The sequence below is a fragment of the Saccopteryx bilineata genome, chromosome 11 (assembly GCF_036850765.1).
Source record: "Saccopteryx bilineata isolate mSacBil1 chromosome 11, mSacBil1_pri_phased_curated, whole genome shotgun sequence".
NCBI classification, from domain to species: domain Eukaryota; kingdom Metazoa; phylum Chordata; class Mammalia; order Chiroptera; family Emballonuridae; genus Saccopteryx; species Saccopteryx bilineata.
The window spans coordinates 71,520,218-71,537,380 of record NC_089500.1 but is presented as its reverse complement, the minus strand read 5'-3'; the positions used below and the strand labels follow the sequence as shown (position 1 = coordinate 71,537,380).

The 17,163-nt window shown below is 48.1% G+C and overlaps 1 protein-coding gene across 1 annotated transcript in view; it reads left to right on the top strand.

Annotated features, from left to right (window-relative positions):
* ELAPOR1 (endosome-lysosome associated apoptosis and autophagy regulator 1) overlaps window positions 1–12,243 on the top strand; it is a 76,901-nt gene extending 64,658 nt beyond the window's left edge. Inside the window, exons 13-22 of the mRNA XM_066246522.1 lie at window positions 28–165; window positions 1,426–1,689; window positions 2,953–3,126; window positions 6,987–7,167; window positions 7,461–7,557; window positions 8,040–8,141; window positions 9,623–9,749; window positions 9,826–10,004; window positions 10,685–10,850; window positions 11,946–12,243. Coding sequence (XP_066102619.1) covers window positions 28–165; window positions 1,426–1,689; window positions 2,953–3,126; window positions 6,987–7,167; window positions 7,461–7,557; window positions 8,040–8,141; window positions 9,623–9,749; window positions 9,826–10,004; window positions 10,685–10,850; window positions 11,946–12,014 — 1,497 coding nt within the window. The 3' untranslated portion in view covers window positions 12,015–12,243. The remainder of the gene's footprint in view (window positions 1–27; window positions 166–1,425; window positions 1,690–2,952; window positions 3,127–6,986; window positions 7,168–7,460; window positions 7,558–8,039; window positions 8,142–9,622; window positions 9,750–9,825; window positions 10,005–10,684; window positions 10,851–11,945) is intronic.
* The last annotated feature ends 4,920 nt before the right edge of the window (window positions 12,244–17,163 follow it).

Below are 17,163 nucleotides of genomic sequence, written 5' to 3'. Positions count from 1 at the left end.
TTCTTCACTTGTCTGTCTTGGGTTCAGGGTATGAATTCTAGGACCAACACTCCTGTGGAGACGTGGAAAGGTTCCAAAGGCAAGCAGTCCTTTACCTACGTGGTTGAGAAGAATGCTACCGTGAGCTTTACCTGGGCCTTCCAGAGGACCACTCTTCACGAGACAGTAAGTCCCTCCCCTTCCTCAGAGCCCTGGCTCCCAGAAGAGAGCCCTGAACCCAGGAGAATTCCTAGCATTAGTTTGAGTAGGAGTATGAGGTTCAGAATCCAAGGATTAAAGGATCTTTGGGAATCAAGCAGAGAACTGCCTATTCTAGCCCCCTAAGAGCATCTAGCCTTGTCCAAATGACATCCAGGTAAGCACCTTAAATTACCTGTCTCTCCTCAGCAGTCCCCGCCCTGAGGAGAGGGATGTTGCCTCTCCCGGTACACCCTGTTCATCCCTGTTGTTTTAAATAATAACTTTGGTTTTCTTTCTTTTTTTAAAATTTATTATTTTATTTTATTTTTCTTAAGTGAGAAGTAGGGAGGCAGAGAGGCAGACTCCTGCACATACCCCAACTGGGATCCACCTGACAAACCCCCCATAGGGGCGATACTCTGATCATCTGGGGCCGTCGCTCGGCAACCGAGCTCTTTTAGTGCCCGAGGCAAGGCCATGGAACCATTTTCAGTGCCCAGGACCAACTTGCTCCAACTGAGTCATAGCTGTAGGAGGGGAAGAGAGGGAGATATATAGAGAGAAAGGAGAAGGGGTGGGTTTGAGAAGCAGATGGTCGCTTCTCCTATGTGTCCTGAACAGGAATCAAACCCAGGACATCCACAAGCTAGGCTGATGCTCTACCACTGAATCAACTGGTCAGGGCTTTTTTTTTATTATTATTCAGTGAGAGGAGGGGAGGTAGAGAGACAGACTCCTGCATGACAAGGATCCATCCGGCAAGCCCACTCGAGGCCAATGCTCTGCCCATCTGGAGCATTGGTCAGTTGCTTAGCAACTGAGCTCTTCTTAGTGCCTGAGATGGAGGTCATGGGAGGGGGAGGGTTGGAGAAGCAGATGGCCACTTTCCCTGTGTGCCCTGACCTGGAATTGAACCCAGCACATCTATACACCAGGCCAGTGCTCTACCACTGAGCCAACCAGCCAGGGTTAAGACCTGCTTTTTTCATGTAAGAGTATCTACTGCATATTCCTCCATGGCACTTACTATTTTTATATATCATTTAAAATGATTCAGATTTGTTTTCAAATGAACCAAAATGTACATAAAGCACTATTGTTTAGTAAAAAGAATGGGATGCTTATCAGGTTTCACTCAAGTATTATAGAATAAAAAAGATTAAGCAGTCATTTACTATTTCCAGAGAACTCAATTATGCTGGTGTCTCAGGTCTCTGCCCTCTCTCCTCGTTTCCTGGTTTCCAGAGCAGAAAGTACACCACTGATGTCGCCAAGATCTATTCCATCAATGTCACCAATGTCATGAATGGGGTGGCCTCCTACTGCCGGCCCTGTGCCCTGGAAGCCTCCGACCTGGGCTCCTCCTGTACCTCTTGTCCTGCTGGCCACTACATCGATCGGGATTCAGGAACCTGCCACTCCTGCCCTCCTAACACAGTGCTGAAAGCCCACCAGCCCTATGGAGTCCAGGCCTGCCAGCCCTGCGGTCCAGGGACCAAGAGCAACAAGGTGCCAGCAGTGTGTCGTGCACCCTAACCTTGGCCTTCTGGATGAACCACCTCAGAGGGTGCCAGGTCCTAGACAGGGTACTTGAGGGGCTGATTCCACAGCACTCCCCATAGCATGCTTCCAGGGGAGAGTCCTGGAGCACACCCCTCCAGACTGTGGCCATGGACGGCAAGTTCCTACCTGTAGCAGTTGGTTTTCAGGGTCTAGGACTCAGTCACGGACAAGTCTCATCTTCAGAAGATGCGGTAGAGATAGATCTGTGGCTGTCTGGTCCAGAGGGTTACTTGGCACCTGTGTAGGGACCTAAAGGGAAGAAATAGTGGGAGCTGTGGCTCAAATTCAGACCTCCTTCACTCCAGCCTAGTATCGTGGAAATTTGACCCCTCTCCTTTGGGAAGGCAGCCCACCTTTGCTGGGACATACGGTTAACTGGCATTGCTGTCTTCTAGCCCAGTGGTTTCTAGTAGGGTGGAAAAATAGTGCTGTTGACCATGTACTAGCTGAATCTAAGCAAGTACTATGACTATACACTCTTAAGCATTCATTAATGCTGCTCAGTGAATTTGTATTTTACTGATCACAACAGCATGGACATACTAGTTCTAGTCTGCAAACATTGCTCAGTCTACCTGTGTAGTAAGGGCACCAATTCTACAGACCGTTAGTAACCTCTTTGGGGTGCCCTCAACGTCTGCCACAAACTCCTTCCCCTGGGGCTCCCTCTGCTGCTATGAGAGGGAATGACAGCCGTATAAGGCAGCTGCTGAACAAGGGCCCTAAAACGGAACAAGGAAGGGGCTCCTGGGGAATAAAGTCACCTCTGAAGTTCAGATTCTTACAGAGACCCCGGGAGAGAGGAAGTGGGCTTCAGTGAATTTGAGGTGGGGGAAGGCTTGCAGTTTCTCTCCTGCCATCCCAGACTCCCTTCTTCCAGACAGCACCTCACTGTCTTCAACTTGAAAGTACGAAGGGCTATCCTGTGCCTTAGAGAGTTCTATAATAATCGTAGAGACAAGGCCATGGCAGCTGACCCAACTATTTACTGAAAAAGAACAGGTCTGGGTTCGTACATCGCATCTGTGCTAATGACTGAATAACAAGTGGTACGGAAGCCCCACCAGCCACTGCCTCGCTTCTTTTCATGCCCACCCGCAACCCTTACTTCCTCTTCTCGCCCACTCGGGCTGGCCCAGGCCGCGTCTCCGCTGCGGTCCCCTGGAAAGCCCAGCCCAGCAGTCGGCCTGACCACCCCTCTCCCCCCAGGTCCACTCTCTGTGCTACAACGACTGCACCTTCTCAGTCAGCGCTCCGAGCAGAACCTACGACTACAGCTTCTTGGCTCTGGCAGACACCGTCTCCCTGGCGGGGGGCCCGAGCTTCACTTCCAAAGGGCTGAAATATTTCCATCACTTTACACTCAGTCTCTGTGGAAACCAGGTAAGGTGGGCAAGTGCTGGTGGTGTGAGAACTGAAAGAGGACACCAGTGCCCTGGCCGGATAGCTCCTTGGTTGGAGCATCGGCCCAAAGTGCAGAAGTTGCCGGTTCGATCCCTGGTCAGGGCACATACAGGAACAGATCAAAGTTCCTGTTTCTCTCTCCCTTCCTCTCTGGCTAAAATCAATCAATAAAAATTAATTAATTAATTAATTTTAAAAAAAGAAAGAGGACACCAGTAGGTGGGAGGCCAGAGATGGACACAGAAGAAAAGCTAGCCGACTTTCAGGTAACAAGGGATTGAGGAGGTGGAAAGGGTTTCAAATCATTCTTATTCTCTTTGAGTACGCTCTCCTTTAAAATTAAATCATTTGGATTATAAAAATTTAGGAAAATAAGTGTTTTAAATAAGATGTCCGTTTACTCCTCCCTGACCTTCTTTCCCTCAAAATGATATAAAAACTATGCAGACAGAACATTTTTTTCCCTTAAGCAAGCAGGTTTCCTCTGACCAGTGGTGGTGCAGTGGATAGAGTGTCGATCTGGGATGCTGAGGTCTCAGGTTCAAAACCCTGTTGCCGGCCCTGGCCGATTGGCTCAGCGGTAGAGCGTCGGCCTAGCGTGCGGAGGACCCGGGTTCAATTCCCGGCCAGGGCACACAGGAGAAGCGCCCGTTTGCTTCTCCATCCCTCCGCCGCGCTTTCCTCTCTGTCTCTCTCTTCCCCTCCCGCAGCCGAGGATCCTCAGGCGTTAGAGTGGCTCTGGTCGCAACATGGCCACGCCCAGGATGGGCAGAGCATCGCCCCCTGGTGGGCAGAGCGTCGCCCCATGGTGGGCAGAGCGTCGCCCCATGGTGGGCATGCCGGGTGGATCCCAGTCGGGCGCATGCGGGAGTCTTTCTGACTGTCTCTCCGTTTCCAGCTTCAGAAAAATGAAAAAAAAAACAAAAAACCCTGTTGCCAGCTTGAGCCCATGGTCGCTGGCATGAGCCAAAGGTCGCTGGCTTGAGCAAGGGGTCACTGGCTCAGCTGGAACCCCCACCCCCATCAAGGCACATACGAGAAGCCATCAATGAACAACTAAAGTGCCACAACTATGAGTTAATGCTTTTCATCTCCCTCTCTCTTGCAAAAAAAAAGAAAGAAAGAAAGAGAGAGAAAGAGAGAAAGAAAGAGAGAAAGAAAGAAAGAAAGAAAGAAAGAAAGAAAGTTAGTTTTCAATAATCAAAGCACTTGTCATCTGTTTCCTAGAGAGTGGATAAAATAAATTATCCTTAATTCATCTACACATATCTGTCGAGAGTACAAAAGAGAGGAACATGAAAGACTTCATTTACATGCTAAGGAAAGAATATTACCACCAGTCATTTCATGCTGCTGCAAATATTTTGTATCCAAAACTTAAAGGGGTAATCACACCACTATAGAACTTGACTAAATTATATACAAAAAAGCCAGGATTTGCAGTTGGAAAGCTAGTTTACAATGTTACAAAATAAAAAGCATCTTGCCTGACCTGTGGTGGCACCATGGATAAAACGTGGACCTGGAAGGCTGAGGTCGCCGGCTTGAAACCCTGGGCTTGCTGGTCAAGGCACATGTGGGAAGCAGCTACTGTAGTTGAGAGGCTCCCTGTTCCTTCTGCCTTTTCGCTCTCTCTCCTCTCTCTCTAAAGTAAAAAAATAAAATCTTAAAAAAATAAAAGTAAAAAAGTATCTTGAGCATTTAGTCTGTGCCACGTGGCTTCTACCCATCCTCTGCTGCATGCAAAAAACAAAACAAACAGAAAAACCCCAAACTTAATTGTATTTATATGGAGAACATGTCAAGAAATAAAGTAACCTGTGGAAGATTAGAGATTGATGTCTGTATCTTGTTTTCAAGTCTTTAAAGTTAAAGCCTCAGAAGTGATAGTAATAACTCAGGAATTGAGGCTAATTAAAGCCCCATGGAGCAAAAGTTTCAATCAGTGAGTTAGGAGAGATAAAGATGGGAAATCTGGAAAGTTCGTGTCCTTTATTCTCTTCAGAAATGCTTATTGTATACTGTCACACCACAAACAGTTGAAAGACAGTATTACTATTTTTTATTACAAAAATTTCTGCTTTCCTGTTAATTCTTTTTTATTTTTTTAAGTGAGAGGAGGGCAGATAGTTAGACAGACTCTTTTTTTTTTTTTTTTTTTTTTTTACACAGACAGAGAGAGAGTCAGAGAGAGGGATAGACAGGGACAGACAGACAGGAACGGAGAGATGAGAAGCATCAATCATTAGTTTTTCGTTGCGCATTGCAACACCTTAGTTGTTCATTGATTGCTTTCTCATATGTGCCTTGACTACGGGCCTTCAGCAGACCGAGTAACCCCTTGCTTGAGCCAGCAACCTTGGGTCCAAGCTGGTGAACTTTTGCTCAAACCAGATGAGCCCGCACTCAAGCTAGCGACCTCGGGGTCTCGAACCTGGGTCCTCTGCATCCCAGTCCAACACTCTATCCACTGCACCACCGCCTGGTCAGGCTAGACAGACTCTTGCATGCACCCCAACCAGGATCCACCTGGCAACTCCTGTCTGGGGCCAACGCTCAAATGAACTGAGCTATTTTTAGTGCCTGAGGCTGATGCTTGTACCAACCAAGCTATCCTCAGTGTCTGGGGCTGACGCTTAAATGAATCAAGCCACTGGATATGAGAGGAGAAGAGGGAGACAAGGGGGAGAGGGAGAGGGAGAGAAGCAGATGGTCGCTTCTCTTGTGCACCCTGATTGGAAATCTAACCTGGGATGTCCATACACCAGGCCGATGCTCTATCCACTGAGCCAGCTGGCCAGGGCCATGTTCTTTAATTCTTACAATCTAGAAAATAAACTGAGATACTAGATTTAGCAATTCAGCTCAATTTTTAATAAAATGTATAATACTGAAAATCCTACATTCTGAATGCTTAGTCCAGCCCGACCTGTGGTGGCACAGTGGATAGAGAGTCAACCTGGAATGCTGAGATCACTGGTTCGAAACCCGGCTTGCCCAGTCAAGGCACATATGAGAAGTAACTACTACTATTAACTGATGCGTCTTGTTCCTACCCCCTTTCTCTCTCTCCTCTCTCTAAACTGAATAAGAAAACCTTTTTTTAAAAAAATAAATGCTTGGTCTACTTAAATTTAAAATATTAAACAAATGATTTTATATTAGCAAACAAGTTATATATTGATATTCCACTAATGGAATAGTTTTGAGGGAACAGTATCTCAATATTTCTTCTATTACAAAATCTTGAGGAAAGAATCTCAGCTTCTACTATCTTCCAGATTTCCTATGCAATGAGGGTTGCTAAAAACTGAAGGAGAAGCAAACTGTCTTCTCTTGATGATTTTTGAAAAATGGCATAGGTTCCAATTGTTCCGAAGGTGTCCTATCTCAAGGCAAGAAAGGGACTAGTTACAGGATTTGTCTGTTTTAACCCCTGGGAGTTTGTCTGGAAAGTGCTTCTAAGACAAGCGTGGTGCAGTCACTGCACCAAGGGAGACAGAGAAGGAATGTGAACCAGGCCAGGTGTTCAAAACATTTCATGGAATAGGTACGTATTTCAGTATCTACAGGGCCCCCACGTGACTCCAGCGAAACCAGACTGGGGTCCCCTGGGCCAGAGTTCCAGAAACTAGGACACCTAGGCCTTATTTTTAGCCTTTTTGTAAAAGCTGCTTGTAATTAGATCTGGGATGAACCATTCCACTGCAGCATCCCATTAGGCTAAAAATTTTAGACATTAAAAAACCCAAAACTGTTACCTGTTCCCTTTTGGGAGCTCTGTGACTGTTCATCCCTTCCTGTTTCTTCTTCCCTTCATCCCCCACCCCCCTGCCCAGGGTAAGAAAATGTCCGTGTGCGCTGACAATGTCACTGATCTCCGAGTCCCTGAGGGTGAGTCAGGTTTCTCCAGGTCCATCACAGCCTACGTCTGCCAGGCGCTCATCATTCCTCCCGAGGTGACAGGCTACAGGGCTGGCGTGTCCTCGCAGCCTGTCAGCCTCGCTGATCAGCTTATCGGTGAGTAACCGGTCTGTTCCCGTGCGTATGAGTGTGAGAGAGAGGGAGGCTACCGAGCTCCAAGGTAACGGGCCCCAAAGGAGCGACCCAACCTCCTGACCTGTTTTCCATTCTTTCCTGGGGTGTCAGGTGGCCCTGGGGCCTCTGACAAACCTACGGTTCACTCTTTCATGAGCCACTAGACGACGTGATTAGATGAAGGAAGGGGGGGATGTTGACAGGTATTGAAAGAACTGAAGCGGTTGTCAGCTAATGCTACTGGTGAGAACTAATTAGGAGCTCTGATTTGGCAGGGGTGACAACAGATATGACTCTGGATGGAATCACCTCTCCAGCTGAACTTTTTCTCCCGGAGTCCTTGGGAATACCGGACGTGATCTTCTTTTACAGGTGACGACGTGAGGCCAGGCTAATGCAAGTGAAACTTGGGGCTCCTCCACAATTCCTGTTGCACCCCCACCTCTCTCTAGACACTTAATATATACTTATCAACCAGAGCATGTCTATGGTTTAGCAGGTCTTCCAGCAATGATAGTTGAAGGCTGGGAGTTCCCGGATCCCTGACTCTTGGGTATTACTGGGGCAACTCCGCCTTGGAGGCAAGGAGAAATATTGGATGATCTGTAGACCTCTCTTCCTGCCTGAGGGCACTCCAGTGTTAGGCACAAGAGAACCTTTCCTAGCCCAGTGTACCTCCCCGGACCAGGTCGTCCCGATCCCTACTCTCTCCCAGTATAAAGTAAGGCCTGTGTACTCCCTGGGTGTCCTGACTTCCCCAGCAAGGGACCTGTTCCACGTTGACTTCACTTAGTGACTCTCCAATGGCATAAATGAGTGACCCACTCCCTGCTGGGGGCTGGCTTTCCCTGCAGGTCCGACGAGGTGACTCAGTCCTGCAGTTCTGGGAGATCCACCACCATCCGGGTCAGATGCAGTCCACTGAAACCTGCCCCTGGAAGTCTGTCACTGCCCAGGTAAAGGCGTAAGAAAGTCGGACTTGTTCATGCCAAGAGCTGAAGATTACCAAAAAAGAGCAAACAGGACAGTCCAAGATCCACTTTTGGGCTCTTGGGAACATGGTCATGAATTTATTCTCATTCTTCAGATGTCAAGAATGGGGCAGAAGGAAGAGTCAAAGCTGCCTTCACATTCCCAGACCATTATGGGGGCAGCTGCGTAGCAAAGTGGCTAACTGCTGGGGCTGAGAGCCAGATGGGACTCATCTCCTCCACTTCCCAGCTCTGTTTGTTGTCATGGATACATTTCTCCTTTTCCACGGGCCTCTTCTTCCTTATTTATAACCTAGGAATGATAATAAGTTCCCTCAGGGGGTTCTTGTGAGAATCAAATGAGACTTGAGGACTTCTCATGGTGCCTGGTGTGTACTCACCATAATTAGGATTAATAAACATTTAGGGAATCCTAGAAAATCCACAACTAAAAGATCCAGTTCTGAGTTTATCAGCTGAGTGCACTAAATCAAGAATTCCCGAACTAATGTGGTTACAGTACCCCTCTTTCCTCCACCTTTTTTTTTTTCACAAAACACCAACTGACATGTCAAGGGGCACTCGTGCCTTGAGAAGGATGGTCTGGGAAACACTACTCCTGAACAACTGACCAGGGAGATGGGGAGCAAAGCAGGACACCTGACCCAACAATGTTAAGATTACTCTTCCTGTTGTAGTCAACATCACAGGAGAGTAAATAACAGATATCCACAATCTGAAGTCCATTTTTTTTTTCCTTCTTTTTTTAGTGAAAGAGAGACAGCAAGGGAGAGAGATGAGAAGTGTCAACTCCTAGTTGCCGCACTTTAGTTGTTCATTGATTGGTTCTCACACGTGCTTTGACCAGGGGGCTCCAGCTGAGCGAGTGACTCCTTTACTCAAGCCAGCGACCTTGGGCTTCAAGCCAGTGACCTTTGGGTTCAAGCAAGCAACCCTGTGCTCAAGCTAGTGAGCCTATGCTCAAATCAGATGAACCCGAGCTCAAGGTAGAGACCTTAGGGTTTTGAACCTGGGACCTCAGTGTCCTAGGTCAACACTCTATCCACTGCCCACCACTGGTCAGGCTGAAGTTCATTCTTGAACCCCACCACCAGGAAGCTACACTGACATGGCTTCTGCAAAATGTCACATATCCATGGGGAGAACAGGAGCCTCTGAGGGGTTGGTTGGGGCAGCATGCCAGAGCTCAGGGACCTTACATTAACTCTCATCTGATGTCAGCAGAAACAAACATGGGGGGGGGGAGTTCAGTGAAAGCCAGGGAGGCCTCTTGTCATGAGATAAATTAAGGGAGCAAAAGCTGACTTTAGAACCAGTTGGAAGGATACTTGGTGGCACGAACAGTTTGGCAGAGAGATGGATCAAAGCTATGAGATGACAGGACTCCAAACAGATCTTTCCCACCAGCCCCGCCAGCGAGCGCGAGTCTCCCTTGTGTTCTCTAGCACGTGCTCTGATGGGACCTGTGACGGCTGTACCTTCCACTTCCTGTGGGAGAGCGCGGCCGCCTGCCCACTCTGCTCGGCCGCTGACTACCATGCTATCAGCAGCAGCTGCGTGGCTGGAGTCCAGGTAGGTTTCTCTGCTTGGGGACGTCCCAGGACAGAAGGGAATGTGAACTCTGAGTTCCCTGTTTTTCTCCCCACAGAAGACTACCTACGTGTGGCGAGAACCCAAGCTGTGCACGAGTGGCACCTCCCTGCCCGAGCAGAGCGTCACCATCTGCAAAACGATCGATTTCTGGCTGAAAGTGGGCATCTCTGCAGGCACCTGTACTGCCCTCCTGCTCACCGTCTTAACCTGCTACTTTTGGAAAAAGAATCAAAAGTACATGATGATGGGGTCTTGGAGTTTGGGGATGGATAGGGCTGGATCATTGACCCGGGAGAGCATGTAAGAGGATAAATTCATGGGTTTGTTTTTGTTTTGTTTTTTTTGGAGTTGCCCATAAACTCTGTGACTCTGGCCAGAGACTTGTTGAGCCATTTGTCCAGTGTATGCCTTGGTTGTCCTGATTCCTGAACAGGGATGGTACCACATGGCAGTCTATAAATGGCTGGTTGATTCTAAAAAAATAAAGAAACAAAGCAAAGTCTATCCTTAATTTGTTGTTAATAACAACAAGTGACTGGGTGGTGGACACACAATGCAATATATAGATCATGTATCATAGAAATGTACACTTGAAACCTCTATGATCCTAATAATGTCATCTCAGTAAATTTAAAAAAATAGTAACAATAAAAATGACTTTACAATTCCAATATTTCTACTAAGCTCTGAGATAAAAAAAACAAAAACAAAAAACCCAGCCAGCCTTAAGGAAAAAAGATCACTGACCCGGGAGGGAAGATGGCTTAGCTATATGCCCAGCCTACCACCGCTTTGCTAGGCATGAGCTTCCTTCCCATGGGAAGGGCATGGGAATATCTGTTCACAGCCCACCTTCTCCCCTCTTTCCACTCACTCCACATCTTGGTGTCTTGTCTTTCCCATCCGCCTTGCAGACTCGAGTACAAGTACTCCAAGCTGGTGATGAGCGCTACCCTCAGGGACTATGACCTGCCAGCAGCTGACAGCTGTGCCATCATGGAAGGCGAGGACGTGGAGGATGACCTCATCTTTACTAGCAAGAAGTCCCTCTTTGGGAAGATCAAATCATTTACCTCCAAGGTAGGGAGCGGGGTGAGTGCCCTCGGTCAGCCTGGAGGGCTGGAGAAGATGCCAGGCCCACAGCGTGACCCTTGTTCCTGGACCGCTACTTTGATCCTCACCTCTTATACTATTCTATCTCCCCCCTGCAAATTCTGGCTTCTGCCTTCTGTATTTTCACCTAATACTCTTTCCCCTGGGGCCCAAGGCTGCTCTTGACCAGGCTCCTTCTCTCCCAACATGCACTCCAGTTGATGAACTGTTTGGGCCTTTTAACTTCCAGAAGGAGTATTGAACCATCCATGCATGTTGTAAGAATCATTTCCCCTCTTTTCTTTCTTTTGGAGGGAGGGGAAGAGGTGATCTCTAGGATCAACTTCTGATAGAAGTGAGGCTCTCCTTTGGCCAGTGGAGGGTGCTGTCCCCCAGATGTTTGGCACTGCTCCCTTGGGGGCTGAGTCATAGCTAAACCTAAGCTGCTCAGCACTGAGCAATTCTGAGCTGGTAGCGTGGGCTTTGTGTGGGCGGGGTGAGTCTGACGCTCATAAATGCAAGACATACAGCACTGTCGCTGGGCATGGGGCCAGCAGGGAGCATCCAAGCCACTCCTCCAGGGCCACAGCCCTCTGCAGCCGCACTTGGCCAGCATGCACACCTCACTGGTGCCCTGAACCAACTCATCCAAACAGGTGTGGGCAGGGAGGGTGGTAAGACAGAGAGGAAGGGAGGGATGGTGAGAAAGGAGGGTGGGTGTTTAGATTGCCTATCTCATTTCCTTTGTGCTGACCTATCAGGGTGACTCCCTTGGCCTCCTTAGACCTTGATTTTGATTATTATTTTTATTTTTACTGGTGGGAGAACACTTTACCCTGGGACCCTTGAGTCTTTCTGGAACTTCAGCAAAGACGCAGAGGGTTTTAAAGAGTTTTCTTATCCTCTGGCTGACTGAAGGAAGCAAGAAGACTAAAGGGTACCTTCTGTCTGTTTCCACAAAGCCACTGCAAGCAGGAATTCCCTAAGGGTTCTTCCTTCTGTCACCTATTCTCCATTTCTCTCCTTTGTTCCCCGAACTTGTCCCTGTGCAGCAGCCAGCTCCTGTCACCATCTCTCTTTCAGAGGACTCCCGATGGGTTTGACTCGGTGCCACTGAAGACATCCTCAGGGGGCCCAGACATGGACCTGTGAGGGGCCCTGCCCTGCCTCCCCGCCTCCTCACCTTGGCACATCACCTTGCCAGCCTGTGGTGATTTGGGTGCCAGCTTCCTGCAACACCCACCGCTAGAAATCTCCTCATTGTGGCCTTATCAGAAGAAGTTTGAATTTTAGATCTTTTGTTTTTTATATATGGAGTACCTAAACCCTCCTTTCTGCTTGCCTCGAACCTGCCAAATATACCCACACTGTTTATATATTACTCCCTTGCTTGCATCTTGTTTCCCAAAATGGTCCAGCCGCCGGAGCCATAGTTCCATCTGCTCACATTCTTACAGGTCTGGAATGAAAATGTTTCTCTCTCCTTAAGTATACAACCTACTCCTTTGTCCTCTTATCTAAGAGCAGGAGCAGCTGGGAGTTTCTCTGCGCACGTGCCCTCGGCTCATGATGTCTTTGGGAGAGAGACTGGGTGAGGAGGGTACTGGTGTCCCTGGTGGACCATCTTCATGGTCGCCTGGATTCGTGTCTCCTGGATAAACAGCTCAGACAGCGTAACAGATAGGCTGAGGGCCAGGGGAGAAAGACCCGGGCAAGAAAAGCCTTGATGAGCACAAAGAGAGACAATAAGGAAAGTTTGGTTTTGTTCTTTAAACGATGTCCTTCATTCTCTTAAGTAAGAGATGAATATTCTCACTGGAGCCAAAGGAAAAACTTCACCAAGAAAATGCCCCAGGCCTGACCTGTGGTGGCGCAGTGGGATAAAGCATCGACCTGGAACACTGAGGTCGTCGGTTCGAAACCTTGGGCTTGCCTGGTCAAGGCACATATGGGAGTTGATGCTTCCTGCTCCTCCCCCTTCTCTCTCTCTCTCTGTCTCTCTCTCTCACTCCTCTCTCTCTAAAAAAATCAATAAATAAAATATTAAAAAAAAAAAAGAAAAAGAAAATGCCCCAAACCCTGGTGGAGCTACTCTCCTCTCCATTTTTCTTTTTCTTTTTTTTTTTTTTTTTGTATTTTTCTGAAGCTGGAAATGGGGAGGCAGTCAAACAGACTCCCGCATGCACCTGGCCAGGATCCACCCAGCACGCCCACCAGGGGGCGATGCTCTGCCCACCAGGGGGTGATGCTCTGCCCAGCCGGGCATCGCTCTGTTGTGACCAGAGCCATTCTAGCGCCTGAGGCAGAGGCCACAGAGCCATCCTCAGCTCCCGGGCCATCTTTGCTCCAATGGAGCCTTGGCTGCGGGAGGGGAAGAGAGAGACAGAGAGGAAGGAGAGGGGGAGGGATGGAGAAGCAGAGGGGTGCTTCTCCTGTGTGCCCTGGCCGGGAATCGAACCCAGGACTTCTGCACGCCAGGCCGACGCTCTTCCACTGAGCCAACCGGCCAGGGCCTCTCCTCCCCATTTTAAAAAAAATCTCTCACTATCTCCCTATGACACTAAACAAGACCAGGTGAGCCCCAAACCTGGATGCGCTATTTCCTTTTCCCCACAGAGACGACGGATCCTGCCAGTGAGGACAATTGCCCATCCTTGAGTGCCTCATTCCCAGAGGCTTGGGCCTCATCACATGAGGGGGTATCATACTTTGAAAGAACACAAGGCCACGGTTTTACTGGGCCATCTTGGGGGATCTTGCCCGCAGTGGAATGGACCAGAGGTGGTGATGTCTGTTTATAAGCTTAAGTCATCTGTTCAGCCACAGAATAAAGGACTGCTAGGCTGGCCAAAATAAGAATTGACTCCCAGACCCCAAACCCAGCAGCAGAACCAGATCAGTCTTCTAAGGAAGGAAAAACAAAGGGAGTTGAACAAGGTGTTCACCTAACTGGGATACTTCACACTTTCGAGGCCCTGTCCTTCTCTTTCTTCTGTTCTCATTTTCTTTGTATGCCAAAAAACTAAAAAGACCTCTGACTCCCATTTCTGGAAGCATCCTTTTTGAAAGGTGAGTAAAGTGAATGTCCTCTGTGTCCCTTTCCTCTACTTTCACACCAACTATAATCAATGAACTATAACTAGAATAGTAAAACCAGAACAAGAGTTCACATGTCCTTTTTCTTTCTACTATTGACAATTCTCCCTCCCTCCCTCACTATCAAGCTAGAATGACCATCCCTTGGTTAAGGGCCCAGGTGCCCATGGCTTGTGCCTGTCTCCTTTCTTAATGGCCATTGGTGACCAGATGGTAGGCATAGACCAGAGATGGAATTTCCTTCCTCCCTCTCTCCCTCCCTCTCTCTCCCTCCCTTCCCTTCCTTTCTTTCCTTCCTCCCCCCTTCCCTTCCCTCCTCTCCCCTCCTCCTCCTCCCTCCCTCCCTCCTTCCCTCCCTTTCTTTCTTTCTTTCTTTTTAAATTTAGTGAGAGGAGGAGAGGCAGAGAGACAGACTCCCACATGTGCCCTGACTGGGATCCACCCAGCAAGCCCCTTAAAGTGCAATGCTCTGCCCATCTATGGCTGTTGCTCTGCAACCGAGCCATTTTTACTGCCTGAGGTAGAGGCCACAGAGCCATCCTCAGTACCCGGGACCAACTCTCTTGAACCAATCAAGCCATGGCTGTAGGAGGAGAAGAGAGAGAGAAAAAGAGAAAAAAGAAAGAAAGAAGGGGGAGGGGTAAAGAAGCAGATGGTCACGTCTACTATATGCTCTGACTGGGAATCTAACCCAGGACATCCACATGCCAGGCTGATGATGCTCTACCACTGAGCCAACTGGCCAGGGCTATAAATGACATTTCTAAGTGGTTTGTCTGCCACAAAATCATCTGCCGGTCTTTTTTTTTTTTTTTTGGTATTTTTCTGAAGCTGGAAACGGGGAGAGCATGTGCCCAACCGGGTTCCACCCGGCACGCCCACCAGGGGGCGATGCTCTGCCCCTCCGGGGGGTCGCTCTGTTGCGACCAGAGCCACTCCAGCGCCTGGGGCAGAGGCCAAGGAGCCATCCCCAGCACCCTGGCCAACAGTAGCATCACTGAAGGCAGGCAGGCTCTTTGATTCAATAAATCTAGAAACTCTTTGAGTATCCACATTCTCCCTCCTCCTGTGAGAGTCAGGCTTTCAGAAACTGTAGCCATGTTGGATTTCTCCAAAAGGATGCAGATTGCATTCTCCAAAAGGATCCTGAACTCTAGCCCAAGGTTTTCTGCAGCCTCAGCAACACCATGGGCATCTGCTTGCCCACTGAATAACCACCTTTGTGACAAAGGCCGCAGAAGATCCTGAGACAATCCTAGAAGCAGTAGGACAAAGTACATACACCGTTAACTTCTTTATTCCAACATCTTGAAACTGAGTGCCCCCAGAGCAACCTCAAATCCACTGATTTAGTCATAATACTTCAAGGATGTCCCTCTTACTGCCCCTAGTGTACTGCCTTCTGTGGGTCTTCCCAGAGCAACCTCAAATCCGCTGGTTTAGTCACAATACTTCAAGGATGTCCCTCTTACTGCCCCTAGTGTACTGCCTCCTGTGGATCTTCCCAGAGCAACCTCGAATCCGCTGATTTCGTCATAATACTCAAGGATGTCCCTCTTACTGCCCCCTAGTGTACTGCCTTCTGTGGATCTTCCCTGTGTCCTGCCGGGAGCTCCTGATAACTCTATCCCTGCTATCAGGGTTGCCTGTGACTCCTTGGTAACTTAGACATGTTTTAGGTATTTTTAACAGCTCTTCTGAGCTGTAATTCAAATACTATACAATTTTCTCAGTTAAAATGTACAATTCAATGGATTTTACTATATTCACACAACTGTGTGTCCATCACCTCAATTAGTTTCAGAATAGACAGGTTAGATGGTGTATGGAGAAAGCCTTGTGCCCTTAGACAGGTGATAGTGGTTTCCACAAGCTCTTGGGTGAGAGTGCAGGCTCAGGAGATAAAATATTTAAACCCCATTTGGTTACCTAAAGTCTTAGAACACACAGGTAACTCATTACATAGATGCCACCTGTATTTGGCTGGGAATACAAATGAAGATTATAGCATATTCGAGGACCAGGGTATTTCCTATGCCAACAAAACTTTTTTTTTCTTTTCTTTCTTTTTTTTGTCTGACTCTACATTAAAGACTGAATAGCCTGACCAGGAGGTGGCACAGTGGGTAGAGCACTGGCCTGGGACTCTGAGGACCCAGATTCAGTTTGAAATCCTGGGGTTGCCAGCTTGAGCGTGGGCTCACCAGTCGCTGACTTGAGTGTGGGATCACAGACATGACACCATGCTCTCTTGAGCCCAAAAGTCGCTAGCTTGAGCAAGGGGTCACTGGCTCAGCTAGAGCCTCCCCGTCAAGGCATATATGAGAAGCGATCAATGAACAACTAAAGTGCCACAACTACAAGTCGATGCTTCTCATCTCTCTACCTTCTTGCCTCACTCTCTCTCCCTAAAAAAAGTTTTCTAAAAATACTATATTTATACAACAGAGACTTTGTAATGGCTGGATTTCCTTTTTTACTCTGTATGACAAGAGTTTGTAGTTTGTTAAGGGGTGGGTATTGCATGTCACATCTTTTTTGTGAAATAAAGACATACCTTTCCGGTTGTTTTTCCTGAACATGAGTTGGATGGCTGGATGGATGAGTGAGAAACGGTACATGTCCTTGAAGCTTAAACTGCAGAGGGGAAGGGTTCTGGATCCCCAAAGTAACACTGAAAAGAGCATACTCTGGAGCAACATGGAGCTGGGCTAGCAGCCTCTTACCACCTGTTGAGGAATCAGCCGACAACCAAAGCCTCAGGTTCCTATAAGAGAACACAGGAAACACTCAGCGTGTTCATCCCTCCCCTTCCGGTTGAGCTTTCTCTCCGGTGGCCCTGAGGCCAGCCACATAACAAAGTCCACAAATACAAGTCAAGTTAGCTTCTTTGGGCCTGAGGTGCATTACTATAGACTAGATGTGGACAAAGTCCTAGGGGGTGCCAAGAACCACTTCCCAGGGTAGCTGGGTTCTCCTGTGTCAGTGTTTTCCTCCATTCTAGTTGAGGGCTCTTAATCCCCTCAAAAGAATTCCCTCAGCTGTTTGGTTGAGACTCACATCTGTTTTGACTGGGTAGTACCTGGGTTGTAAATATTTTAAATAGCACCCCTGCTTATAAGGCAAAGATACTTACTTACCTTCCTCTTGAGAAGTAGGAAAGGATGCCATTAATGTGGCATCTCTATGTGTTGAGCCTGAACTA